This window comes from Ambystoma mexicanum, chromosome 4q (genome assembly GCF_040938575.1).
Source record: "Ambystoma mexicanum isolate Mex_15411 chromosome 4q, UKY_AmexF1_1, whole genome shotgun sequence".
Classification (NCBI taxonomy): Eukaryota; Metazoa; Chordata; class Amphibia; order Caudata; family Ambystomatidae; genus Ambystoma; species Ambystoma mexicanum.
In genome coordinates this window covers 1,105,969,396-1,105,996,750 of record NC_090928.1, presented here as the reverse complement: position 1 = coordinate 1,105,996,750, position 27,355 = coordinate 1,105,969,396, and the positions used below count along the sequence as shown (strand labels likewise).

Here is a 27,355-nt window from a genome sequence, read left to right as displayed (position 1 = left end):
GAACCTGTGTTGCGCTGTGTCGTCTTGCTTCCAAGGCGAGCACGTTGCAGCTGAGCTATCCTGTATCTGCAACACATTAGTAGCTGCATACTTGTTTTAATCCAAGGAGATTTTGCATGTTTTATATGTATTAGTAACTAGCACATCTCTTCTAGAGCCCAGGTATTGAAGGTGATGACAGTGTGTGGTCATGTATTATAAGAAATAAAATACCTCCTACCTGACACATAAAGGATATTGTATGCCACCTTGGAGTACCTTTGCCTTAGAAAGGAACTCCTCAGTGACTTACAGTATCCTTATTAGATACAGACCAGGGTACTTTGTCCCATATCTCACACCTCTGTAGCCTCCTGTTGTTGAGTTCTCTGGTCGCTTAGCAGCAGCTTGTTACTCATCACTCCCTCAGTTGATGCAAGGCTGCACAACTAATGAATGAGATCCCGGCCTTTCTTTGTCTTTTAGGCAAGATATAACAGTAGTGAGTACATTGTAGGTCATTGATACAAATCCTAGTAGTCTGATTCACTTACTTAAGGTGCCACTGGCTTCCTGCTCCCTCAGCCACCATCCACTCTATGACCTGCATGGCCACACCCTGTATTCACTGCAATGGAAGAGTGGCGCCGAGCGGAGACTGGGCTTTCATTTAATTTTTGTATTTTTTTCCCAAACACAAACTATCAGCTTCTGGACTTGTGCCCGGTGCTAATGGCGTTAGTGGCGACATTCAAGGGAAAATTGGGTCGTTAACTGCCCTCCTGGCGGTGGCCCTCACCTCAGGCTAGCACGCCGTAAATGACCCAGTCCACCCATAAATGCAGACGTTAATGCTGTATTATTATATAATAATTCAGCATTTATATAGTGCTACGAACCCTCAGGTATCTGAGCGCTGCTTTTTATTACCCACGGTGTGTGGTGCTCATTTATTGACCTCCGAAGGATGAAAGGCTGAGTTTGGCCTTGCTGGGATTCGAACCTGTGTCAGCAGGCTCTGCACAGATGTCAAAGTGAGCACTCTGCTTGCTGTTCCAATTGACCGGCTTTAACTGTGTGTTTAATGGCATTAACAACCCGTTCCAAGGGCTGGAACGAGTGGTAACGGCTGGAGGCCCGAGTTAAAGGCCCAAGAGAAGCATTCCTAACCTCCTGATTGGCTGGCTACCCCGTCGAGTGTGCTAATTTCTCTTGTTATTCTTGTTGTTGTAGTTGACAATAGCAGCTAAATGCAAAGAATAACTATTGTGGAAAGGCATTGTAAAACAAAGGCATTGTAAAACATAAAGTTTGCAGGGTTAGGATTATAATATTTATTGTGATAAGATTTGCTGTACATTCTTTGATTGTTGATCTGCTTGTATCGATAGTATGAATATTTCTCGGCCTTCAAGCAAGCCTCTCGTCGTGAGGATGACAGGGCCATTGTCACCTGTGGGATGAAGGTGGCGCTTAGACCTGGCAGCCAAGAGGTGGAAGATATGACGTTGAGTTACGGAGGAATGGCCGCGGTAACTGTCATGGCGTCAAAGACATGCCGCGAGCTGGTTGGGCGGTAAGAACTGAAGGAAGTTGTCACGTGTTAAAGTCAATATCGTCCATGGAGATACTAGGAGTTGCTACAAAAATCCCTCTATATCGTCGAGTGGATTGCAGTCGGAAGAGTGCAAATAGAGAGTGATTGAAATGAATATTTGCCTAGCTGAACTCTTGTGTATATAGAAATACGGCGAGTGATCATTTTAAATAGGCTATCATTTTTAGTCTCGTGTTTTTCACTTCATCATGTCTGAAGAGTAAAGAACAGCACGTGCAGAAGTATCCACACGCTCTCAGAAAACATATTTACTCATGTACAATCATTATGACACTCAATAGCAGGCAACAAGTGAATACTGGGTGAACCCCACCACCTTTTACTTTTAGGTCCACAACCTTTTACTTTTAGGTGATATAGGAAACACAGAAAAATTGCACAGTAGACAGACAACACATATGATGATTGATTGGACAATTTATGTAGCGCTTAGGCGTAAGTGCTATATTTAGAATATATTTACATACATCTTACCAGCAGAGGTTGGTTCTCATTTCAATTCAGCATGATTCATGGCCCTGAATCATGCTGTTCCCATCTTCATCTTGTATCCTGGCTTGCAACATTATGTGTTACTACTGACTTCTGCAATTGTATTCACTCTCCCCTCTTGCTTCTCCACTCTTTTGACTGCTAACTCTCTGTTCTCTCCTCCTTTCCCTTCTCCCTTTTCCTATCTCCTCCCCTTACTTTCTTCTATGCACTTACTCTATCAGAATTGTCCCTGGACCTAGTATGATAGCAACCTCGTCTGTCTCCTCCTCCCTCCCCTTACTGGTTTTTCCCTCCCCAACCCCGCTCCAGCACTATCCAGCGTCAGGCCTAATATGATAGTCGCTTGTTTTGTTCCTCCTCTACCTTTCTGCACCCCTCTCCCTCACCTCTTGTTTTTTTCCCGGCTCTACCAGAAATGTCGTCAGGCCTAGTACGGTAGTCACCTGTCTGTTTCCATTTCCTTCCCACTCTCCCCCTCCCTTCCTTATCTATGTCTTAGCTCTTGCACTATCTGAAATGTCATCAGGCCGAGTACGATAGTTAATTTCACATCCTTACTGTTCATGGCCTGTAAGAATGTCATTGTTTTTTCCCTTGTTCCCTCTCTTGAAGCGCTTTGAAACACTTTGTGTATAGGCGCTATATAAATAAACTATCATATCATATAATTTATCGACCTCGGATATGATATGAAATGATATTTTATTTATATCGCGCTCATACACACGTGTTTCAGAGCGCGACCAAGCAAAGGGAGGGGAACAAGGGAGAACAAAAACAATGATCTTACTAGGCCCAGTGACATTGAGAACGCGCAAGTGCAATGATGAAAGGTTGAGTTGGCCTTGCTGCCAGGATTCGAACCTGCGACCTACAGATCACACATACACAACAGCAGGGGTTGCTTAACCTGCTGAGCTATCTTGCCGGCTTTACTACATATACTATGGTCCCCCTGGCGCCCTTATCTGGGAGGACCAGCTTACAGCATTTTGAAGTCCACCCCTTAACTCAATTGGCCTTGAAAAAGACTTAGGTTGAAACGCGCGTCGGCTATGTAGCGAGTTATCATGTCAAAAACTTGTCATTCATTTCTACAATGATGTTTTCTTTGGTGCTAACTAACCAAAAATAAACAAATTAATGACTATGACCTGACTGGACCATATAATTGATCAAATCGCTCAACAGCGACCATTGGACCACCATACCCTACCAGCGCCCAACTGATCCAGAGTTTGTCATCCCCACAATTCTTACAAATAAATGGGAACCCCGGAGTTGGTTTCTCGACAAACCAGGATCCAGGCTGATTGTCAGATTCAGAAACAAGAGGAGGTGCGCAGGAGAAAGAGAGTCTCGCCACGATTAACTCCACCCTTGCTAAAACTAAAAACACACATACACAAACACACACTCATATACAAATGTGCATCCGTGCATGCAAAGACACATGCATACACATATATAGAATGTTTGCTAGATGAATGGCGTGCAAGGTACCAGAATAAATTCAGCTTAAACTGAGTTGAAGGAGAGGAAGCCGGAGTGAGACCATCAGGATGGTGTTAGGATGGGGGAAACTATACGGTGTCAGGGATATCTTCTCAGTAGGGTTACTGGTCTACCTCAGGATTCCTACTGTTAAAAGAATGACAGTGATACAGCACCCAACACTCTTCCCAAATCAAGGTCACATAGGGATAGCACCCCACATGCTTATTTGCCCAAATCACAGTCACTGGGTTACAGAGACCAGCTTGCTTGTTTTGCCAAATGACAGTCACAGCGATATTGCACCCAGCTAAATTCTTGGCCCAAATCACAGCCAAAGGGATGAAGCTCTCAGCTCACTTCTCAGACAAAATAACCATGCACAGGGTTATAGCGCCCATTTTGATAATTGTAATCCACCCAGGAGGATAGTGCCTGGCTCCCTTCTTCCTGCTCTACTATGGCGTTAATCCCGAAATTCAAAGGGTTGGAACGGGGGGTAACGACCAGGCAGCCCAAGTTATCGGCCTAAGCAAACTGAGGGCGGATAGCGAGGGCACAGGGCCGTTAACCCCTGTTCCAGCACTTGGAACGGTGGATTAAGGCTATTAGCACCCTGTGTTGCCAAAGCGGTAATCAGGGGTGCCAAAAGAAAAGTACTTTCCTTCATTCAACGGACGCAGCGTGCGTTGAATGAAATGATTTTCCAAAATGGCTGCCATGGAAAGGGTAGGCAGGGCTCTGTACGGAGCCCTTCTTCCCTTTCCATGGTGGCATGCAGGAGGCAAGGGAAAGGAGAGGCGGTGACGGCTCGCCGCCACCGATATAAGGTAAGTAGGAGGGGGTTGGGAAATGGAGAAAAAAAAAGGGGGACGGAGGGTGGGGGGAGATGGCGATGGGGGAGCCGATTCAAGCCTGCATTCCTATCCACCTGATTGGCTTGCTCCCCCTACCAGGGTGCTAATCGAAGTTTGAGTCCCGCTCTGCTTATAAGCATATAGTGACTACCTCACTGCTCATGACTTTAATGGCCAGCCAAATGTCCAGAGATCTAGTGCACATCTGTTTCTCTAGGGTTATAGTGACCAGCTCCCCCCCTAGGAATACAGTGCTCAACTCACTGTTCAGTGATATAGAGCCCTGCTCACTGATTATGGACTACAATGCTGTTCAGCAGTCTCAGTGCTGGCAGCATTATAAGGCTTTCCAGCCCCCCAGGCTCATCACTTGTCCACGGGTGAAATGCTTGCTCAGACCTTTAAGCTTCTCCTGGGACTTCAGTGGTGCTAGGTCAGGGTTTGAGTTTCTCCAGACCTTCAGCTCTCTTGCACTCCCTTTCTTTTACTCGCCATTATTGTCTCTACAATACTCCTGGCTGACTTTCTTCTCCTCCCTAGTCTATACCCGCTTAACATAGCCCTCCAATCTCTTGTGCAGTCCTACAAAGATCTTCATTTGGGTTGCCCATTGTTCAGCCTGTCTGCTTACATGCGTTCTAGCTAATGTGGATCTGGAGTGGCCCGAGGGTTCAAAGGATCCAGCAGCCCTCGTGGTTGTGAGTAGAAGCCCTACCTTTCACCCAGGGCTCCTCTCCAGTGTGTCTCAGTTGTTTGGCAGCTTTCTCGTTTCTAGCCCCACAGCTGTCCTCCATACTGCTCTTCTGTTTTTGGTTACTGCCCCGGCTGCAGGGTTCCTGCACAGCGACACTGCAGCTCTCTTTTTCTCTGTTCTCAGCTTACTGGTCTTTTCCCATTTCACCCGCTAATGTCTCTCCTGCGTCATGGGATCCTGCGGCATTCTGGTGGGCTTCAGAGGGTCTATATATCTCTTTGCTGATGCTTTGGGGAGTTATGTCTGCGGGGTTCCCCCTTGCTGGGTGTCTCCCATCTTGCACTCTCTCTTATCTACCCTTGATCTTCTTTGATGGGTGACAATCTGGATCTGACTGGCATTGGTTTTATTTCGCATTAAGAATGTTTTGTGCTATAATAATTAGTGACATATTTATGGAGTAGGATTGTGGCTACTCCATTGCTCCTTCCAAATACCTAGATCCACCCACCCTACATGAGAGTCAGTTATCTGCTCCCCACTTTTTCCTCCCATAGTTACTTGTAGATCCTTAACTGCCAATTGCCTATCCTTTCCTTCCCCTGTTATTACCTCCCCGCTCCCTTTTTCTCTGCTTCCCTCAATGCGTTCTTCCCCCCATGATTGTAAAGCGGTCCATTGCTTCCCAAAGCTAGGTCCTCGCTCAATAAATCTTTATATATATTTGTGAAAGTGTGTTTGTATGTTCGGAGTTGGCTCCAGCCCCATATCAGTTGATGGGCAGAAATTTTGACCCACGGTCGGCATACCGGTCTATGGTATACTAGCGATAGTGAAATCTGACTAACCCCACCCTTTCGCCCTGCACAGGGTGGGGTCCAACCCTGTGCTATCCGTATAGGCGATTTCGGGGGAGAGTGATGATTTTGTGACTTTTTCAAAAATAGGAAGTTAGGCCATAAGGTCGGCATACCAGTCTGGGGTGTACTGGCGATAGTGTAATTTGACCAACCTCACCCATTCGCCCTGACAGGGGTGGAGCGGGGTTTGGCCCTGTGCTATCAGTTTGGGCGATTTCGGCAGATTGCTGTTTTTGTTATTTTTCAAAAATAGGAAGGAAGGACACAATATACACAAGGCTATAGCAGACCCCCATGTGCATTTCAGCTTCAGACCCGGCCAACGTCGGGGGTGGGGGGGTACTGCTAGTACCTAATAATATTAACAAGTGTTTCAAATCATTCTTGCGTTGCTTCTTTAAAAATATGTAAGTTAGCACTTTTAAAGATGTAGTTACTTGCACAAGGCAATCATTTTAATATATTTAAAGCATCTGTATCTGCCTCAATCTGAATCGCTTCGACAAAGCAGACTATGTGTTGCTTGTGAGCACTGCTGCTATTTAACATGGTTAAATAATGGACACCATTGTTTTAAGCATGGTCTCTGCCTCCTTGGATGCTTTCTGTCATCTGCAGGTGCGAGGAGGGCGACCCCTCCAATTTCCTTGACCAGGAACCTCTTTTTTTCTTTTCCCAATTCACAAATGTAATTGGGGTTCGACTAATGCAGCAGCACAACTCTTCAAAAGCAGAGTGTTGCCCAAGAGTGTGAAACCAACCTCTGAGAAGGGAGCAATGTCAAGAAATCGTACTCTCCACTGGGTGTCTTGTACAAATGAACAGCATTTCCTAAGCATTGACTAAGCAAGCAATCCGAGTCCTTAATTCCTTATTTCTGCCCTGGCCAGTCAGGCATAGGGCACAACACATTTAAATTAGCTAAATAGACAGTGAGCAGTCTCTAAGATTAAAAGTGACACCTAATTAAGGAATGCCTGGTGGCTGTGTGTTGAGATGACCACAGAGAACATATTCTCGCCTCAATGAAATCTAACTTTGTTTGTCTGGGCAGGTATTGTGATGGATTTTGCTGACACATCAGAAGAAATTAATTTGTTTGTGTCCCCCAAAAATTGTGGACCATATTCTCCTCCAGGTCCTTGCCACTAGTAATTGCTGTTTTATCATCTTGCCGGGTGTCTCTCCTTAGCCCTCTTCCCTGCAAGCATTTTCTGTGCTCTACCGGTTGAAATCGTAAGTAGTAAGTAGTTTCTTGTGACATATCATTGTGTCAGTAATGTTTATTGATTCTTTGATTAGAGATCACAACTGGGATCGTTTGAACCTCCTTGGATAGAGGGGGTGGGGCGGTGGCAGCCTCCCAGCCAATAAGGACGCTCGGAACGGGGGAATTACCACATGCTCCCCTTGCTCCGAGCCTCCTCACAGCTGGAGGCCGCCATCTTCCCCCGCCGGGGATTCTGTTAAGTGCTCTGCTCCCCTCGCTCTCCCATCTACCGCCTTCTGCTCCCCTTCCCTCCACTTACCTGCTTTTTTCTCCTCTTCAGGAGCGATGCGCTGGTAACACTTCTGTCTCCAGCACGTCTGCTCCGAATCTGCGACAGGCCTGTAACTATGGGCCCAAGGGCATTACCTGAAGTGCTAATGCCCCCCCTGCTCGGGGCCTATTGCTTAAGTAGCTGTTTGGATTAGTATACTGTAAGTATCTCAACCAGGAATGATATATAGAGGTTATAATATAGAGTTAAGCACCTCTATTTTGGGCGTACTTGGCTCATTACAGCCCACCAGTTTGGTCCTACTAGGCCAGAGCAAAGCGTGGGCTTCCATAATGGCACAGGGCCCTGACCTGTCATGCACGCCCCCGCTGACTTACATAACATTATAACCAACCCTGGATTCTGTTTGGGTTGCTAGAAGGATACATCTAAAAATAAAAAAGAAAGGTGTTCTCTTTCATCTAAGGGAAGCTGCAGCTGTTTGAAAGCGGCCACCATGGAATCGCGAGAGGGACTCTGGAGTGAATCCCTTTTCACTTTCCATGGCATCAGTAGGAGGCAGCATAAGTGTGCCAGTGATCTATGATTGTGAGCGGTGGTCCTTTAGGGAAATGGGTGCCAGGGCATGGGAGAGTGAGGTGAGGTATTTGGCAGCAGGCAGCGCTGGGGTAGGAACATCAACTTCCATGGGAACGCAGGAGTTCACTGTAGGATTCTGCGTGGTGTTTCTGGAAGCTTCCATGCTGCAAACTCAATTACTCATGCACAGAAGCTGCTTTTTGCACATCCCAAACAAGTGGTAGCTAAGCAGAGCCTTCATTGCTATTTACAGATTCATCTTAACATGTTTCTCGACAGCAAGTTACCAAAAACACTTTTTAAATCTTTAAATGAACGAACTGAAAATTATTGCCTATTTTTCACCCGCAGATTCCACAATCTGTACACAAATAGTGAGAATTGATTGCAGCTGTGGGCCTCACTTTTTCATTGCCTATGGAATCGCTGCAGCTCTCTCAGCACAAGTCAAGGGATGCACTAGTGCAGATGTTTTGAACTACAACTCCCAGGTGCCTCAGTTGTCATGGCCAATATCTCACTGGCGCCTCAGATATTTTCTTTGGGGAGGAAGGTTAGCTCAGGGACAACACGTTTTGCTTGGAAGCAAGACATCACCGCGCAACACAGGTTCGAATCCCAATCATGCACTAAGAAACCACTCGCTGGTATTAAGTATGTTATAAATGAAAAATAAATAAAATAAATAGGGAGGGTTCTTGAGAGTTGCAGTCCTGTGCTCTAGCAAATCCCTCTGCTTGAAAGTAAAATAATTTGTGAACCGGCCTGATAGGAGTTAGGTGGAAGGTTTTTAGTTATCAAAAGAGGCAACTGCAGCATAAAGACAGAAACATTAAGATAGCTGCAGAACTTTACAGATAATGCATTTCTGCTTAGGATATAATTCAATTATTCATCAAAGGAACAGGACACGACATCATTGGTCTGTCTGCCTGAATTCTTGCCTATTTAAAAATGTGGAGGGTGAAAGATAAATAAGGGGTTAGCATGCAATATGCTCTTTCCATGTCATTATAAACAACCTCTTCCTCAATGCCAGTAAGACAGAGATTGTCCTCATCGGGACCCCTGCTCCCGCCTTCCTTCTTTATCTGTAAAAAGTCCCACTACCAACTGCACCTTCCAAGAGGTATTCTACCTGTTCTCACCTTCCCTCAGAGGCTCACCGTCTCCAAGCCCTGGTCCACTCTAAGCTGGACTACTGCAACAACATCTTTCTCAACCTGCCCTCCTCTCCTACCCTCCCCCCTCTTCAACTCATCCAGAACAGAACTGCAAGACCTATCCTTGGCCTCAAGCCAGGGACCGCATCTCTGAAGCACTGAAATCCCTTCACTGGCTCCCCGTGGCTGCAACCATTAAGTTCAAGACCCTTTGCATTGTCCAGAAGGCTTTCTGGGGCGTGGGTCTACTCTATCTACAATGCTCTCTTCCTAAATACTCGCCTTCCCGAGTCCCCTGCTCATCTTCCTCCAACACTCTGCGGGGTGAGCCGCTTTTCCAAGCACAGCCTTGGGGGAGATCTTTATCCTCTGCAGGTGGCTCCCTCTGGAACAGCCTCCCTGCCTCTCTCCATCTTGAGTCGGATCTCCTTAGATTCTCAAGACATTACTCTTCGCCTCCTCCTTCTCTCTCCCTCCTCCCTTGCTAACCACCTCTTTCTCCTCTCTCGCTCTTTCTCCTCTACTTCTGCTCAATTTCGCGGACTGGCTGCCTGGTCTACCATAGAGCCTCACAGGTCCCAAGCTTTTCTCACCAGTCTCCTGCACTTGCCCCCGGGCCTTGCACTTGCCACACCACTACTGCACTTCAGTTACAACCCATGAGAGTGGTATCTCTCTGCACTTAACCCATGTTATGACAGGACTGGGCGCACTTGTCCCTATTCCCCCGACGCACTTCCTTTCCTGTTCACCTGCATAATATGAATGTACCATGCCTAGTAAGATCATTTGTCTTATTTTTCCCTATGTCTTCCCCTCCCATGCATGGTTGCACTTTGAAACACTTGTGTATAATCGCATAATAGATAAACAATCAATCAATTATGGAGATCAGATGGTACTTCAGATTTTCCTGCATTATTATACAGAGAGGAGGGGCGGAACGTGACTTACATCTCCGCCATCTCCCTTCCTCTCCGCCATTCAAATACTACAGCTTTTGCACCGGCATGTATTTTTATGCCAGTACAAAAATACTGGGGATCCCTATGGAAACCATCAGCTTTTTGCACCAGCAAGACGCAGACTGACAAGGACCTGTTGTGAACGCTGCTTGCCATGCGTAAACGCAGGTGGCGTTTAATCAGTTTGCATGGCGGAGTGCACAAGAGGAGAGCAAAAGGTGGCTTGCACTCTGCCATGCAAATGACAAACATTTGGTGGCGGGACCCATTTACGTTGAAGTGTAAACATAACGGGTTCCTGCCGCCAAATTATGGGGAGCTCGAAAATAAGCACCTACGTGGTTCTAGTAATAAAGTAAAAGACAAGATGGAAGGCTGTTTTTTATGTCACCAGAACTCCCAAGTGGCATTATTGTTATGTATCTAATCTGTTTATTCATAAAGAAGTAGACAGGCTACCAAACAGACAAATGAAAGGGCTTTGTAGATGTCATTAGAACATCGAGAAAGGAATATTGCACTCTAATGCATGCTATCAATTGTATAATTTGTTTATATCTGTATTTGACTGGCTTAATGTCATACTTGAAAGAGGGATTGTGCAACCGCTCCTGCTTTTGAAATAGCTGCAGCTAAACCTGCTATCTTCGGCGTTGCCTGCACGTGATCTTCCTCCATTTCTGAATGCTGATATCACCTGCTAGGTCCATTGCAGAAGAATGTTGTAAAGTATAGGTGACCTGGAAGGAGACTGCGCCTGATTCTTGCACACGAGACTTATTTTTTTAATTTTATATTTTTTATTTTTTATTTTTCAGAAAAAATTGCCCTTAACGTTGATGACACGTGTTTCGGTCCTCCAAGGACCTTTCTCAAATCAGGGCTGTTGATTAGTCTTAATCATAATAAGGTCATACAAAAACAAAAAATAAACACATAAATAATCACAAAGAAAAATATGTGCATGTATCCAAAACATTAAAGTACCGGTTTGAGTATTGAAGTTAGATCAGCATGGAAAAATAAACATTTTTAGGTGAGATGCATACATACAAAAGTACATAGATGTAAAAATAAAAAATAAAAATAAAAAGATTGTTTCAAGGGCAGCAATAACAAGACTATAAAAATCAAGCAATCTATAAACTGTAGGACAAAATATGTGGTTTATGCGATTGTATGTGTGTGCAAATTAATATATATTGGAAGCACTATTAGGGAACTCAGGACTAGAGTACGTGAACATCTTGCCAAAATTGGAAGCCAGGACCCTAGACTGCCTCTTGCCTGTCATTGGCAAGAGAAACATCAATTGGATAACAAAGCTGACATCAAGTTCATTGGCCTTCAAAAAGTTACCCTTGGAAGACGTGGAGGTGACAGAGAAAAGAGACTCAGACAAACTGAGGCGAAAATGATTTGCAAATTCAATTCAACAGTACTCGGACTTAATTCTGATAATGAAATGGTGTCCTTTTTATAGTTACAACTTTGTGGTAACTATAATGAAGAGTAAACATTCTTACCAGTTTATGTACATTATTCTATATTATTGTCTTCTTTATTAAGACATTTTCTCATACATGTATTCACACACATGTTTTTTCTATGCAATTCTGCTTTTTTATGATAATTTATCAAAAGTTCATGACGTGCAGACTTGATTTGAATACATATTACTTCTCAATTTGCCACTCAACATATACCTTTATCGTATTTTCACTCCATTACAATATGGCCACCAGTAAACACATGACTAAACATGAAGGAAGGACATTCTATGAGACTTGTTCCCTTAGCAACATATAAAACAACAGGGAGGACGCATAATGGCGCCCCCTTGAGACTTGTAGCAATTCTGCGATTTCACGCGCTTAATCTGAACAGCAGGTAAGAGAGCGTCTGAATTTTTCACGCGTCTACTTTCTCATGCGATTTCCGCGCACGCGAACGCGTGTGAATCGACTACCAAGTTTTTCACGCTAAGATTCTGTAATTTCACGCGCACGCGATTGTGCATACTCACACCGTATAAAACTACTTGCACGCTTTATCATGTTTTAGGCGCACGCGATCGTACGCATCCAGTAAAGAATACGTTTCTATCCATAATTACGATTTCACGCGATCACATTTTCACGCGGTCAGATGAGATAAGAGCATTTTTTCACGCGCACGCGAATGTGCGTATTATAACTGTAGATTATCGCGCACGCGTTTGTGCGCTTTGAGTTTAGTATACGTGGCAAGCCAGCACGCGATCGTACGCATTCAGTACAGAATACGTCCCTATCCTTTTTTACGATTTCACGCGATCACATTTTTCACGCGGTCAGATGCGATAAGAGCATTTTTTTCACGCGCACGCGAATGTGCGTACTATAATTGTAGAGATGTACTTTTACGCTCCAACATGGATTATCGCGCACGCGTTTGTGCGCATTTAGTTCATTATACGTGGCAAGCCAGCAATACGATTTTACGGGTTGGCATTCTCACGCGAGGCACTAGGATCCTTTCATTGTATCATATTTTCTCACGCGGCATTACCTTGCAAGTACTCATACGTGTAATATGTCTTTCCACGTATATTTTCACACGCGAAAGCGTACCATCAGTTATTAGGAGTGCGAAGCTAATTTTTTCACGTGTAATTTTGGTTTCCACTAATAATCCTTAATATTTAAGAACACACGCCATTTGGTAACCTAATACCCAGTGCAATATTCACTTTTTGAGCTTTATATTATTTTTATTTTCTTTATTTTTGCTTTTTCAGGGATTTATCCCAATGATATATGGAAGCTTATCTTTCACATCTTGTGACAGGGGCCTCTTACATGACCATAAGGTAACATGTTTCCACTTGTTTCTGAGACATACAATGACCATTACAAACTGCTTGTTTTAGTAATTTATTGTGTACAATAACTAATTGAGATTTTGTATTTATCTTCTTTTTGAATCTCACCCCTTCTCTCCTACCCTTTTTTCCCATCCATTTATTGTCTTGCTTTTTATTTTTATTTTTTATTTTTACATCTATGTACTTTTGTATGTATGCATCTCACCTAAAAATGTTTATTTTTCCATGCTGATCTAACTTCAATACTCAAACCGGTACTTTAATGTTTTGGATACATGCACATATTTTTCTTTGTGATTATTTATGTGTTTATTTTTTGTTTTTGTATGACCTTATTATGATTAAGACTAATCAACAGCCCTGATTTGAGAAAGGTCCTTGGAGGACCGAAACACGTGTCATCAACGTTAAGGGCAATTTTTTCTGAAAAATAAAAAATAAAAAATATAAAATTAAAAAAATAAGTCTCGTGTGCAAGAATCAGGCGCAGTCTCCTTCCAGGTCACCTATACTTTACACTATTCAGCAAGGGGTCTTGTACTTGGCTAAACCCCCGACTTGGTGGGACGCGACTTTAAGGACTTATTGGACTACTTTCATCTATGACATTCAGTTTCTTACCACTATCGGATGTCGCCAGTTTAGACCAAACCTTCCAAGCCAAGGGTTTTTTTGAATACCATTGCAGAAGAAAGCTGCTTGTGATGAACTTTCATCTTGTCTGTCATGCAGGGAGTGGAATGAATCTTTGCTTCAAGATGCTTGTCAGCTGCTGGCAGAGGAAATGGCACTACCTCCAGATGCCCCCGGCGGCATGGTGGTATTCCGACGCACTCTCGGCCTCAGCTTCTTCTTCAAGTTCTACCTGGCGGTGCTTGAGAAGCTATCCAAGGATCTCAATGCTAACGTAAGTGGGGGCTTCCCAAATGCTGGTTCTCAATATGCTCTCAAAGCAGCAAGTGGTGTTAACAGAAATGAGGCACTGCATGTTGTGGGGGCGCAGTGACATTGTGTTATGCAGCGATGCATATTCTTTCCAGAAGAAACACAATATTTTCTTCGCAAAATAAATTGAAACTTTGTCCAATCAAAATTCATTTAACCAGTTTTTTTATTTACTTTTTGGAAAATTTCTTGGTACTTTTCTGTAAAGAAGCGAGGAAGGATGACTTAATGGCGGCATTTTATTGATATATTGCTACTTTTCTATCCAATACAAATACAAAAATAACCACATTTGATTAAGTGGGTGATTGGTGGCACCAGTGGCACTCAATGCTTCCTAAACAGGCTTAGCAAGTAATGGGAGGGGAAATAATATTGATATATCTAGCTCTAATATTTATTGGGAGAGGGAGCAGGAAGGGCCATGGCAGAGAGGAGTGTAACTCGTGCAGAAGCCAGAATGGAACTGTGAAACTGACCTAGAAGACTGTGTCAGTAGTACTTTCACAAGTTGATTTTCTGCAGCCTCGATGTGGAAGAAAGAAGCTCAGGCGGTTCCTAGGTGATTCTGCTCTTCAGCAACTTGCTAGTGCCACAGAACATGTGCTGCTGATGCAATTAAAAGAATTGCTGGCCTTGGGGATTTAATATAATGGATTGCGGTTGGTAGTTCATGCTTGTTTCGTTCGTGGGTGAACTGCCTGCAGTGTAATTGCTCGGCCCCCCCTTTGACCTTTCATTGTTTTTTTTTGCCCCACCCAAATACCGAACATGTGGAGCAGGGGACATCCCCGCAGCCCCTGCTCCTCATGTTTGGTATTTTTGGATTTGACCAAAACAGTCACACCCAGTTAGATCAAAACATCCATATGGCAGTTTTTTTCCGATCAAATTGGGTGTTACTAATATAATGTAATGGCTGCAAATATCATTTTATTATTCCAAGTTTTGGATTCTGCTTGTGGTTTATTTATACTCTTCTTTTTTGCTCACTCCTGTTTTACAATGTATTGTGGTCCATATATAGCAGTTATTTTAACCTTTTTTAATTTACTACCATGCTTTTGAATGGCATAACTTGGAATATTAAAGGGTGCCACAACCCTATTAAGAGACACAAAATCATTACCCACCTTAATAAGTTCAAGCCAATGGTAGCTTGTATACAAGAGACTCACCTGTCGCTTCATGAAACCTGAAAGCTTCAACCATTTTGGATTAAGGATGTTATTGCTAGCCCTGCCACAGGCAAAAACACTAGTCTAGCTATTCTTATTAGCAAAAAATTGTCCTGCAAAATGTTAGCACAGGATGCCGATACCAATGGGGGCTGGGCTTCGGTTACATTTTTGATTGGCTCTGATTCTCTTTCCATTTTGAATGTCCCTTGCCCTACTCTCCCCGACCCCTGTTTTTGGGATTCTATTAAGCAATTTATTCTTAGCTCTGGCCTCATTAATCTCATTTTATGTGGTGATGTTAATCAGGTACTGGATCCCTTCTTGGATAGGAAATCCAAGTGCATTTTCAAAAGCTTCAAGTCTCATAAGGCTTTTAAGCGATGTTTGGCTCAGACTGGTCTTGTTGACACCTGGAGGCTCTCTCGCCCCACTCACTTGGTTTACACCTTCTACTCATCCCCTCATGACACTAATTCACGTCTCGATTATGTCTTCTCATCGAAGTCTCTCACTGGTACTATCATTGACTCTTCTATTTCTAGCATTATCATCTCTCACCATGCTCCTGTCTCCACCACGTTTAACCTGGCTAATATCAGTAAACCTCCTTCTCGTTGGAGATTTAACAATAGCTTGCTTCATGATCAACAGTTCACCCAGTCATTTCACTCCTTTTATATCAACAGTATTTTTCTGAGAATCTACTTTGGGATGCTTTATAGTGACATTGCGCGGTTTTGTTATTACTTACTTTTGAAAGAAAAGGAAATTGCATGAAGCTCATCTTGATGACCTACATCTCCGGCTTTCTGACGCGGAAAAACTATTCTATCGCTCTCACTCGGATGTTAATCTTCGGACTGTTCTTTCATTGTGCTTTCAAATAAACAAAGATCTCACTGAATTAGCCTTTTGTGCGTTATTAAAATATAAAACCAAAATGTATCAGACTTCTAACAAGGCTAGTAGATCCTTAGCCTCTTAACTTAAATCTAAGAAAGAAAAGACGTTTATATTAAAGTTAAATCTGGCACTTTTCGAACTAATCCGAATGACATTCTCAATTGTTTTAAACAATTTTACTCTGAGTTATATACCCCAGAGACTTCTGTTTCTCCTACCCGTATTGACTCCTCTCTCATAAAATCAGTAGCACATCATATCCTCAAATGGATGTTGCCCATTTAGAGGAGGAGATTACCCTTCCGGAGATTAATCGCGCCATTAAGGGATTAGGTAAAGGAAGGATAATGGGCTTTCTATTGAATTTTTTTACTCACTTTGTAAGCTCCCTTTTTTATAGATTAAAGTCGATTTTCTCTTACTTCACATCTCAACAAAGTTCATCTGGATCCTTCTCTGAAGCTCTTCTTATTCTTTCTCCATGGCAGATAAAGATCCTGATATTCCCAAAAATTATAGAACAATCAGGATTGAATCTTCTCTCCCCGCCTTGATCAAGTCTGACCAAGTTGGTTACATGAAGGGCAGGAACATTTCTGTGAATGCCAGGCTTCTTCTTAATGCTCTTCACCTGGTGTCTAAGGATAAAAAAGATCATCTTGGATATGCCGCTATCGTGCTTGACGCTGAAAAAACCTTCGGCCGGGTCAACTGGGATTTTATGTTTCAAACTCTGCGATGGCATGGGTGTGGGTAAGATTTTATCTCACTTACAAAACTTCTGTACTCTGCCCCTAAATCTTCTATTTGTATCAATGGTTTATCCTCTTCCTTCTTTCCTCTTCTTAGAAGCACTAGACAAGGCTGCCCTTTCTCCCCTATTCTCTACATCTTATCCCTTGAACCTTTATTAGAACTCATTAGAGCTGATGCTAACATTCCTGGAATCCCACTTGGAACTTCCAGTACTAAATTTGCTGCTTATGCGGATGACATCTTGATTCTTATCAAAAAACCCAAACTCCATCTCCAATTCTTACTAGACAGGTTGCAGCAGTTTTCCATGGTATCCGGATACAAGCTTAATAGAGACAAGTCCAAAATTCTTCCCCTTAACTCTTTTTGCGTCAAACATGATTTTGATGTGTTTGGATTTAAATGGTGTCAAGACTCAATTAAATACCTAGGCCTACGTTTCGCTTCTTCGGTGGCCGAAACTGTTAAAATTAATGCAGAGTTGCTAATCATTAGACTTAAAAACTCACATTTGGTGGGTCACCCCTCTTTCTATCCTGTGGGATTGCCTTGACACCATTAAAATGATGCTGTACCCCATTGTTCTTCACTATCTACAACTTCTCCCAACCCCACTACCAGCTTCTTTTTTCAACTCCATTAATTCTATTCATCTTGATTTTTCCCTGGGGGGGTGGGGAAATGCAAAAGAATTGCTATTAGCAAACTAAGAGCCTTGTTTGATAGTGGGGGGTCAGATTTCCCGACTTTAAACTCTACCACTCTACCTTTTTACTCTGACAGACCTGTTGTTGGTTCACCACTTCTGTTCACTCTCACATCCCGTCTTGGTGCATTTTGGAAAAAAACTTGGTGACCCTGTATGACATTACTGACTTATTTCACGTCTTTGGTCATTTCTTCTATGCTCTCTCAGGCCCGATTAAGGTCTCGATTACAGCCTTGAGATTATTTCTCTTCCCTGACCTCAGATCCTGAATCTCGCTCCATTTTTATGGCACAATAAAGCTATCACTGTAAATGGCAGGGCACTTTACCGCAAGTCCTGGTTAAATAAAGGCATCAGATTCTTTGATCACATTATTCATAATGGCTCCCCTAGATCTTTCCAACAGTTAAAAGGCCTGTTTTCTATCCCTGATTCGGATCTCAACTTTTATATTAAATTGGTTAATGTCCGTCTAGATGCTCTGCCGAGCTCATCTAATTGCATTCTTCTACCTGATGTCTCCAGACTTCTGCTCTTAACCATGGCTTCTGTTTCCCCTGTTGCTAAATTCTATAAAGTGTTGTTTGTGCATTACAGCTCATCCTACCACCAAATGGTCCAGACAATCTGACTGTGAATGGGTCTTTGGCGCTATTCTGGACAACAACACCTGGTCTCTTTTAGTTGCAAGGATCAAGAGTGTCTCTACTTCTGCTAACATCACACAACTTCTATATTTTTTCACCCACAGAGCCTTCATAAATCCTCTTAAATGATACAAATCAAAACTTGGGCTGGATAATAAATGCTGGTCCTGTGGTGTTGCCTTCGCCGCCTATAAACTTATGTTTTTTGATTGTCCTCATCTGCTCAAGTTCTGGAAGGAGGTGTGTCGATTTGTTCAGTTAATCTTTGATGTCAATGTTCCCCTTTTGTTTTTAAATGTCTTTTTGGGTTTTCATGCCATCGTTACTACTGATTTACAGGATTCAGCTAAACCTTATGACCTCCTTATTGCTCTGGCCCTTAAACTTGTCACTACCAACGTCTCCTGGCTCTTAAGCAGTCCTATTATGCGCTTCCTTGCGTTGCTGTACCATCCTTTGTTCTCCAAATGGATTTACAAATGGTTTTTATCTGCCTGGGTGGCATTGTAATTCAATACCTAAGCTTACTTCGCTCCGCTAGTATATGCTCCTTTCCCTCTCTTCCTTCCTCTTGTTCTCATGTTCGTCCCCTCGTTAGTCCCCTTGTTTGTCCACTTTTTATCCAGTTATCCTGCAGATACGGAATTTGTTCTATTACTTGGCTGGGTCTACATATTGTTATCACTGCAATCTACCTGGTATTTCTTGTACAGCCTCTTATTTGACAGTTTAGCTCTATTGTTGCTCTTTGATGATTTCCAGTCTATTTGGCCTTCTGTATGGTCCTGATTATACTGTTATTATCCTTACTTATAAGCCTAATAACGATTAATAAACTAAAAAGAAAGGCACAGTATACAGCACTTCACTTGGCCAGACATTTATAGAAAAGTGCACCCCACTATCATTCATCACACAGGCCCTTTAATTAAAAGTGCAGTCAGCAACCATTCACTGGGCTGGTCATTAAATCAAAAGAACCAGACATCTTAAAAAAGTACAACCAACACATCGTCAGTGGACACAAACTTTAACAAGCATCACATTCATAGGATTTGGAGGACGCCTGAACACAATTTTACAAAATGAATCAGAAAACACATGGACATGCTTAACAGCGTTTTAACATTTTGCTATTGGATTGTGCAGTGCTTGTTTCTGGTTGGGTGCAAGTTGCTTAGGACAGGGTGGCAAAGTGTAGTTTGGGGAGCTGCCTCTGCCTTATATGTAAAATAATGAAATAAGTGCATTTGCTGTTTCTCTTTTTCGCCTTCTTGTAGAATAACCTTGTGGACTTGATCCCCCCCGAACACAGAAGTGCCACTGAACCATTTCATAATGACTCGCCCTCCAGTGTGCAATTGTTCCAGGTACGGTAGGTAAAATGTATGTAGCATTAGATCAAAAATACAAGACGTCTGTACCAAAAATGACAGATTTGGGTTGTAAGCTACACGATTAGGTGTATTTGAACAGAAAGGTTCCTAAACATACTAAACTTTGACAATAATTCAAAAAGGCTTTTGAGGGGCAAGAAAAACACTAACACACGTTTACTAATCTTTAAAGCAACGTATGATCTCCCAGATGGGTGGAGGTTATTTGACCCATTAGAAAGGGTCTATAGGTGTCATAATGTGTCTGGCGATCATTTCAGCAGAATTACCGCCAAACATATGGTTGTTCCTCCAGTTTTTTACATCAATGTAGTATGTCATGCAGTAAAAGTGGAAGTAATTCCATATGTGTTCTTCTCCTTAGTTTGTGCGACTCCATCAAAATAGATTACATTCTACTCTCAATGATCGATGACCATTAATGATGAAAAAAGATTGAGGTCTTCGTTCAAGGGTAAATGTAGCTATCATGGAGAAGTAGGAAGCTAAGAAATTGATAAAGGCAGAAATTGGCAATTTCTGGACAGCAAATATAGGCTCACCTTTGGTTAAACTAACAAGCGTAGGCACGGCAAAAAACTAAAAACCTCAAACATCCAGGAAGACCAAGGTATTTGTAGGGAGGCAGAGAACATTTTGAAGAAATCATTTGCAAATTCAGCGAGTGAAAAAGATCTCAGGAAATGATCTGTTGAATGCTAAGGAAGAGTTTATGGTGAATGCGGGGGGAACATCTCAGTTGTTCACACTAAAGGCTAGTAAATGATGAAATCTTCAAACATGACTGCGCCGATCAAAGTCAGCAGTGGTAACATTGTAGTTGATTCTGGAGCAGAAACTAAGACAATCCATGGCCTCGTCAAACAACTTTACAGTGATGGATGTACGAGGGATTAAAATGAGCACATTCATCAGTGCTTGCACCAAAAGACATAAATAGCTTGTCTGTGACTGTCTTAGAAGTTGAGGTTTGCAAAGCATTTGGGAGGCTTACTTTGGGGAAACCCCAGGTTCCACTTCTTGAATTTCATGATACAATTAGAGACCAATTAGTAAATATTGGGTGTCAAATTTATGATAATATAATGAATTACTCTGTTGCTGAGAATGTGTATGTCATGTTTTTGTCACTATCCTCCTGGTGCTAAGAATTTGAAATGCACTTGCTGAATGCATTTACTGCTAATTGTGCACAGCATTGCAGAAAAATGCACGAATTAGCAATAGCACATACAGGCATTAAACTCTCTTCCAGGGAATCAGATCTTACTACATTCAACACTAAAAATGTTTTCGAAAATAACAAAACATGCCTTTGCAAGCAATGTACCAGAACTTTCTCTGGTTTTGAGGTCACATGTATTTTGTTGGCAGCGGAGAAGGCAAAGGAAGTGAGAACCTCATGTGCGTTTTGTAGATCCAGGAGACGGTGAAACGGTGAGAAGCGCATTCTTACGTATTAGGTAAATGAGAAGGTCAAAACACTAAGAATCTCAAGTACATGTAATAGGCGGAGGAGAAGGCAGAAGCATTGAGAACCCTCTATGCATTTTGCAGGCGAGGGAGAAGGACAAAGCAACGAGAGGCCACGTGGATTCAGTAGGCAGAGAATAAGACGTAAGCAACGAGAACCCTTATGCATTTGGTAGGAAGGAGGAGAATGCCCAAACACTGAGAATTCCACATTCATTTTGCAGGCATAGATGAAAACCAAAGAACTGAGAAACCAACTTAAATTTAGTAAGTGGATAAGAAGAAGGCCAAAGCACTGTGAACCCCACATGCATTTATACTGCCAAAGTACTGAGACCAAAGTGGATTTAGTAGGAGTTGGCACTCAGAAACCAACGTGAATTTTGTAGTTTTGCTCAAAGACCAAAGTATTGAGAATCCTGCATGCATTTTGTAAGTGTACGGGAAGCTCAAATCACTAAAAACCCGACATGGCTTTGTAGGCAGAGGAGAAGGCAATGGCACTAAAAAAAGACATGTACATTTCATAGGTTTACAAGAAAGCCAAAGTGCCGAAAACCCCATATGCATAGTGTAGTTGTAGGGCAAGACCAAAGCACTGACAAGACCACATACATTTAATAGTGAGAAGAGACGGAAAAAGCACTGAGAACCCATGTGGATGCAATAGGCAAAGGAGAACGCCAAAGCACTGAGAAATCCATGTACATTGTTTAGGTATGGAAGAGGGCCAAAGTACTGAGAATCCCACATGCAATGTTTAGGCCACATCTCTGAAAAAGACATGTTTATTTGGAAGTGTAGAAGAGGCCAAAGCACTGAGAAGTCCACACTTTATATAGACATAGAAGAAGGACAAAGCACCGAGCACCCTCTGTTAATTTTGTAGGTGGAGAAGGACAAAGCACTGAGAATCCTGCAGGTGCTTTGTAGACATAATAGAAAGCCAGAGCACTGAGAATTCATGTGGTTCCAGTAGGCAGAGGAGAAGACACTAGCACTGAGAAGGCATGTGCATTTGGTAGGGGGAGGAGAATGCCAAAGCACTGGAAACCCCAGTGATGTAATGTAATTGTAATTGTAATTTGTATAATGACTTTTCCACCTGGTATAGCCTCAAAGCGCTGTTGGGGAACACCCTCAGGAGACCTACGTCCAAGTATAGGAAATTCGTCAGAGGAGTTTAGAATCCGTGTGTGCATTTTAGTCAATACGAAGCTAGGTAGGGGTGGCCAAGTCCCATCTATCTAACCATGGTGAGCTGGCATATGGATGGGTACTCTGAGGTCTTTTGGAGAGTATGTGAGTGAAGGAGGCTCATTATGTGTGCAGCTAGACCTAATTTTGTTTTGTGGGGGATAGCTGCAGTCTTATTGCAGAGGTGTTGTGCGATGTGTCTTAGAGTAGTGTATAATAGCAGATGTGCGTGGGTGTGTGGCAGTGCCTTTGGCTATGCTCCATAAGCATGGAGTGTGATGTGTACCCGTGTGTCCTGGCTGATTTCTTGGTTTCATAGATGCAGCAGAATTTAGAAGGGCGTGAATTCGAAGTGCAGCTAAATTCTACACAATGGCTATATTCAAAAGCAGCTAAATATAACACAGTGGCTATACTCAAATTGCAGCTAAATAAAACCCAGAAAATGAAGCTAAATATACACACTGTGCTAGTAGGTTGAGGTAAAGGCCAAATGTCATGATGCATACCCCCGGGCATCCAGACCACGTCCATCAGCCCCGGGAGCAGGCAGCATGTCGCCTTAAGAAAACCCAGAAACCCCTGCTAGGGGCTGTCTGGGCTCATATGAGAAATCAGTCCTGGCGCCATAGGCGCCAGGCTCATAGATACACACTTACCTGATGCAGACCATGCTGCAAGAAGATCCAAGCCCATGTGAGGCCTGGAAGGGACTACTTTACCTTAGGGACTATTTCGTTACTCAGCTGTGGTCGGGGAGGAATACCTACCTGGGACTACTTTGGAGGCTATTTAAACCATGCCCGAAGAGCAGCACACGCTTTGCGTTATTCTGCATCCAGCAGCGTAACGCTCACAGTGCCAGCAGCAGCATCCAGCCTTCTGCCACGCCCGCCTCGAACCTGGAACACCTAGAAAGAAGGAAAGAAGCAAAGGTTAGAACAAGAGTATTACCTGATTTCTTAACTGATTCCGGATTCATCGCATCTTCAAACCAGACTAAAGACTTTGTTTTAAATGCGTCGCATCGCTAGCAGTAGCGCCGCGCCAAACTCACTGTTCCACGCAGCATCTCTTCGATCCGGCGCTGTCTCCATCTTTACATCGCCGAATTCCGGCACCTAAGGGAGACAATAAACAACAAGGTGAGCAGAGAGAACAGACAGAGACAATCTCTTTAGCCGCCATATGCTTACCTGATTTTACCGCCGGAGGTATAATTCATCAGCACGCCACATCTTCTTATGCCGCACCTGTAAGATAAGGAGAAAGCAGCAAGTTTAACCCTTGGCATTATTTACCAGACAGTGTTGGGTAACACAGACTTTTACCGGAGCGCTTTCAGCTGTCAATCTTCTTATTGGCTCAAAGCTGCAAGATAAAAGAGGAATTGGACAGGAGTGAATTCCAGACATTTTGAACTCTTACGAACTATATACTTACGGCTCTTCGCCAGGATCTTTTGGAGTCAGGATTCGTCTACAACTCTTCCAATATCTTCAGGCTAGTGAAGTAACTGTTCATCAACGCGCCCCTGCGTGCTTCGCAGGATGGAGGGCTCATCCTTCAAGAATATAAGGTGAGATTGCTAAGAGGGCGCTTCAGAGGTTATTTGTGGGGTGGACAGTGCGGGTGCTATCACTTGAATCCACAAGTGGCTAAATCCATCTCTCCACTTGTAGGAGAATATTTCTACGGACCAAGCAGACAAGATTAGGAGGGCAGATCCAGTCAGTCATTGCTGCACTACGCATCACGTGGGTGGAGGCCACAGCAGTCCGGGTCCGACCGACGCCCCTGTGGGAGCCAGGTGAGCGGAACAGAACGCAAAGCCTATCTACAAATCCCCCCGGGCGTTATGGAAACCTCAGAAATCGACCAACTGGCCAACTATTGGGGGAACTTAGGGTGGAAGTGCACTCCGCTTGCTAAGAGACTAATGCCCTCAGAAGGGAACTAATTGTATCGAAGGAGCGCACAGATGATCTCGCTAGACAACTGCTGCAAACTCAAGCTGGACAAGCACCCCTACCGGTTCCGGGGGAAACCCAGCTCCTGTGTTATCGAGTAACCCTGTGCAAATTAACCTACCAGGAAATATTCCATTAGCTCCACCCGAACGCTTTGCCGGAGATCCCAAAAGGTTCGCCGTGTTTATGAACCAATGGCGCTTGCACTTTTTATACAGACCAGGAGCCTTCCCAAACAATCAAGCCAAGGTAGCCTTTGTATTATCATATCTCAGCGGCAGTGCAGCTGATTGGTCAATCCCACTAGTTTTTTTGTTTAATTTCTTTTTTATTTTCAATTAACAACGTAAATACATACAACATACAAACATACGAACATTCAACTGGCATTTTGGCTTTTTCGGCGGATTCTGCCGTGGGGTCATCGTCTTAAAGTGTCCAACAGCTTATCTGCCCAGTCTGTGGCTGCTTCCGCTAGCTGCCTCCGTGTCCATACAACGGTGTCTATTCTTCCATTCCTTGTGTCTCCCTGTCCTGGGCGCTCTGGTATCCCCCAGCCTCCTCCGGATCCTCCTCGTCGGTTTCCTCTTCTTCTCGTCCAAATAGATTCTGCACTAGGGAATTCCATGCCGCTATTTTCCCAGCTGTTTCCCCCTCCCCTCTTTGCACTGCTCTGATCCACACCGCAGTCTCCGCTAGTGTCCACTTTCGGAGGTCTGCCCACCATGCTTCTATGGTCGGGCCTCCTCTAGATTTCCAGGACATGGCTATGCTTCTTTTAGCTAGTATGCAAATCAGGTCTTTCATTTTTGCTAGGTGCACCCTGTCTCTGCCTCCTCGAGGGAAGAGGCCCAGTAGGTACCATTCGGGGTGCTCCCTCTGTATCTGGAGGCCACTTTTCGCTATTTTGGTCCTGATGCCTTCCCAAAACGTCTGTATCACCGGGCATTCCCAAAACATGTGCACCATGTCTGCCTCCTCGGTCGAGCACCGTGGGCACCCGCTGGGGTCACCTCCGCGTATCACTTTCATCCTCTTAGGTGTGAGGTACGCCCTGTGTGTCACGTACAACTGGGCCTGTTTGAACCTTGCGTTCCTGGACACTGTTTTGGGGTATCTCAGCACCCTGTTCCATTCATGGTCGCTGAGCGGCCTTTGGAGTTCTTCTTCCCAACTTTGTTTTATGTGTAGTTCTTGGTCTGTGTGGGGTCTCAGCATCTGCTCGTATAGTCTGGAGGTCGTGTGTGTCCCCTCTGAAATGTCGTACCACATGTCTAATGCTCCTGCCGGTTCTTCTTGGTCTTCCCATTCTGGCCATCTATCCTTGATTCTGAGGATCAGTCTATTATACAGGATGAATTGGCCCTCATGTATTTCGTATTCTTCCCTCATCTCCTGGAAGTCTGCCCATCTCCCCTCTCTTCTCATGTCTCCGATTTGCGCTACCCCCTTGGCCTCCCATTGTGTTCGGAACGCTGCCAACAAGCTCATGTCTGTGCCCACCAGGCCCGCCAGGGGTATTTGCGCTGAGTAGGGGTCCTTTGTCCCTTGCAGCTTCCATGCTCTCCACCACAATCTCACTGCGAGATTTAGCATGTACGGTAAGGTCCTGAGCAGGGGTTTGTCCAGCCACAGTATTTCCCTCAGGTAATGTGTTTTCAGTGCGGGCTGGAAGTTGGTTTTGTCCGTTGTTTCATCCTCCCCTAACCATTTGACCACAAATTGTAGCTGTCCAGCCAGATAATACTTTTCAAAGTCCGGCAAACGAATGCCTCCTCCCTCATAGTCTCTCTGTAGAGTGCTCATTGCAACCCTGTTTCTCCCCCCTGCCCATAGGTAGTTTCTTGCTATTGTGTTTAGGTTCGTGAAGAATGTCCTGGGAATGTTATATGGGATGTTGGTGAAAAAATAGGCGTGGGAGTACTACCATTTTCAGGAGGGCGGCCCTACCTATCATCCCCAGTGGGAGTGTTCTCCAGAAGGCCATGCATTTTCGTGTTGTGTCCAGGGCTGCTTGCGTGTTGTGTCGGTGAGTGTCTGCAATGTCATGATGGACCTCTATCCCCAAATATTTGAAGGACTGTGGCGCCCATGTTAGGCCCACTTCTGGGAGTCCCTCCGGGGGGGCCCGTCTCAGATCTGCCAGGGGGAAGATCAGGGACTTCTCTTTATTTATTGCTATGCCTGAGAGTCTGGTGTATGCTCCTATTGCTTCCAAGAGGCAGGGCAGGTTAATGCGGGGGTTTTCCACAAACAATAACATGTCGTCCGCGTACAGCGAGACTTGATGGAGCACCCCGTCCACCTCAATCCCCGTGTCTCCATATTCTGCTCTAAGGAAGACCGCCAGTGGCTCCAGGGCCAGGATATATAACATTGGCGATAGTGGGCACCCTTGTTTCGTTCCTCTATAGATCCTCCATTCCTTTGAAATATATCTCCCTGTCTTAACCCTGGCTCTGGGCTCACTACACAGTAGTCTGATCCACCTGAGGAACCCTTCGCCAATGCCGAAGTGGGCGAGGACCCTCACCATCCACCCCCAATTCACCGAATCGAATGCTTTGACAGCATCAAGAGACACTATCGCACGTTCTCCCCGTCCCTGGTTCGTTCTATCTATCACGTGGTGTAGTCTACGGAGGTTCCATGATGTGTTCCGCCCAGGAACGTACCCTGTTTGATCGGGGTGTATCAATGTGGGGATCACCTGCTTCAGACGGTTGGCTAGAGCCGCCGTTAGTATCTTAACGTCCTGGTTTATAAGGGAAATTGGCCTGTATGCCGTGCACCTTGTGGGCAGCTTCCCTGGCTTAAGGATCGGGACGATGATTGTCTCCGACATACTAGCGGGTAATCGTGCGCTTTCGTATGCATCTAGATATGTCTCCAGTAACCTTGGGGTGTCCGTCCGGGCCCGGGGACTTGCCTGTAGGAAGCTCTGCTATTATACCCGCTATCTCTTCCTCTGTGAGCGGGGCATCAAGCCTTTGGGCCTGCTCTTCTGTTAACTTTGGCAACCTTATTTCTGCCAATGCATCGGTTATGTCCTCAGGGTCTACCTCCGGGTTGGGGGCATATAGTTCCTCGTAGAACTCCGCAAAT

General features: G+C 44.1%; 1 protein-coding gene across 1 annotated transcript in view; it reads left to right on the top strand.

Moving 5' to 3' along the window:
* Positions 1-27,355, top strand: part of LOC138468215 (xanthine dehydrogenase/oxidase-like) — a 551,126-nt gene that overhangs the window by 280,913 nt on the left and 242,858 nt on the right. Inside the window, exons 14-16 of the mRNA XM_069608675.1 lie at positions 1,371-1,555; positions 13,805-13,979; positions 19,494-19,583. Coding sequence (XP_069464776.1) covers positions 1,371-1,555; positions 13,805-13,979; positions 19,494-19,583 — 450 coding nt within the window. The remainder of the gene's footprint in view (positions 1-1,370; positions 1,556-13,804; positions 13,980-19,493; positions 19,584-27,355) is intronic.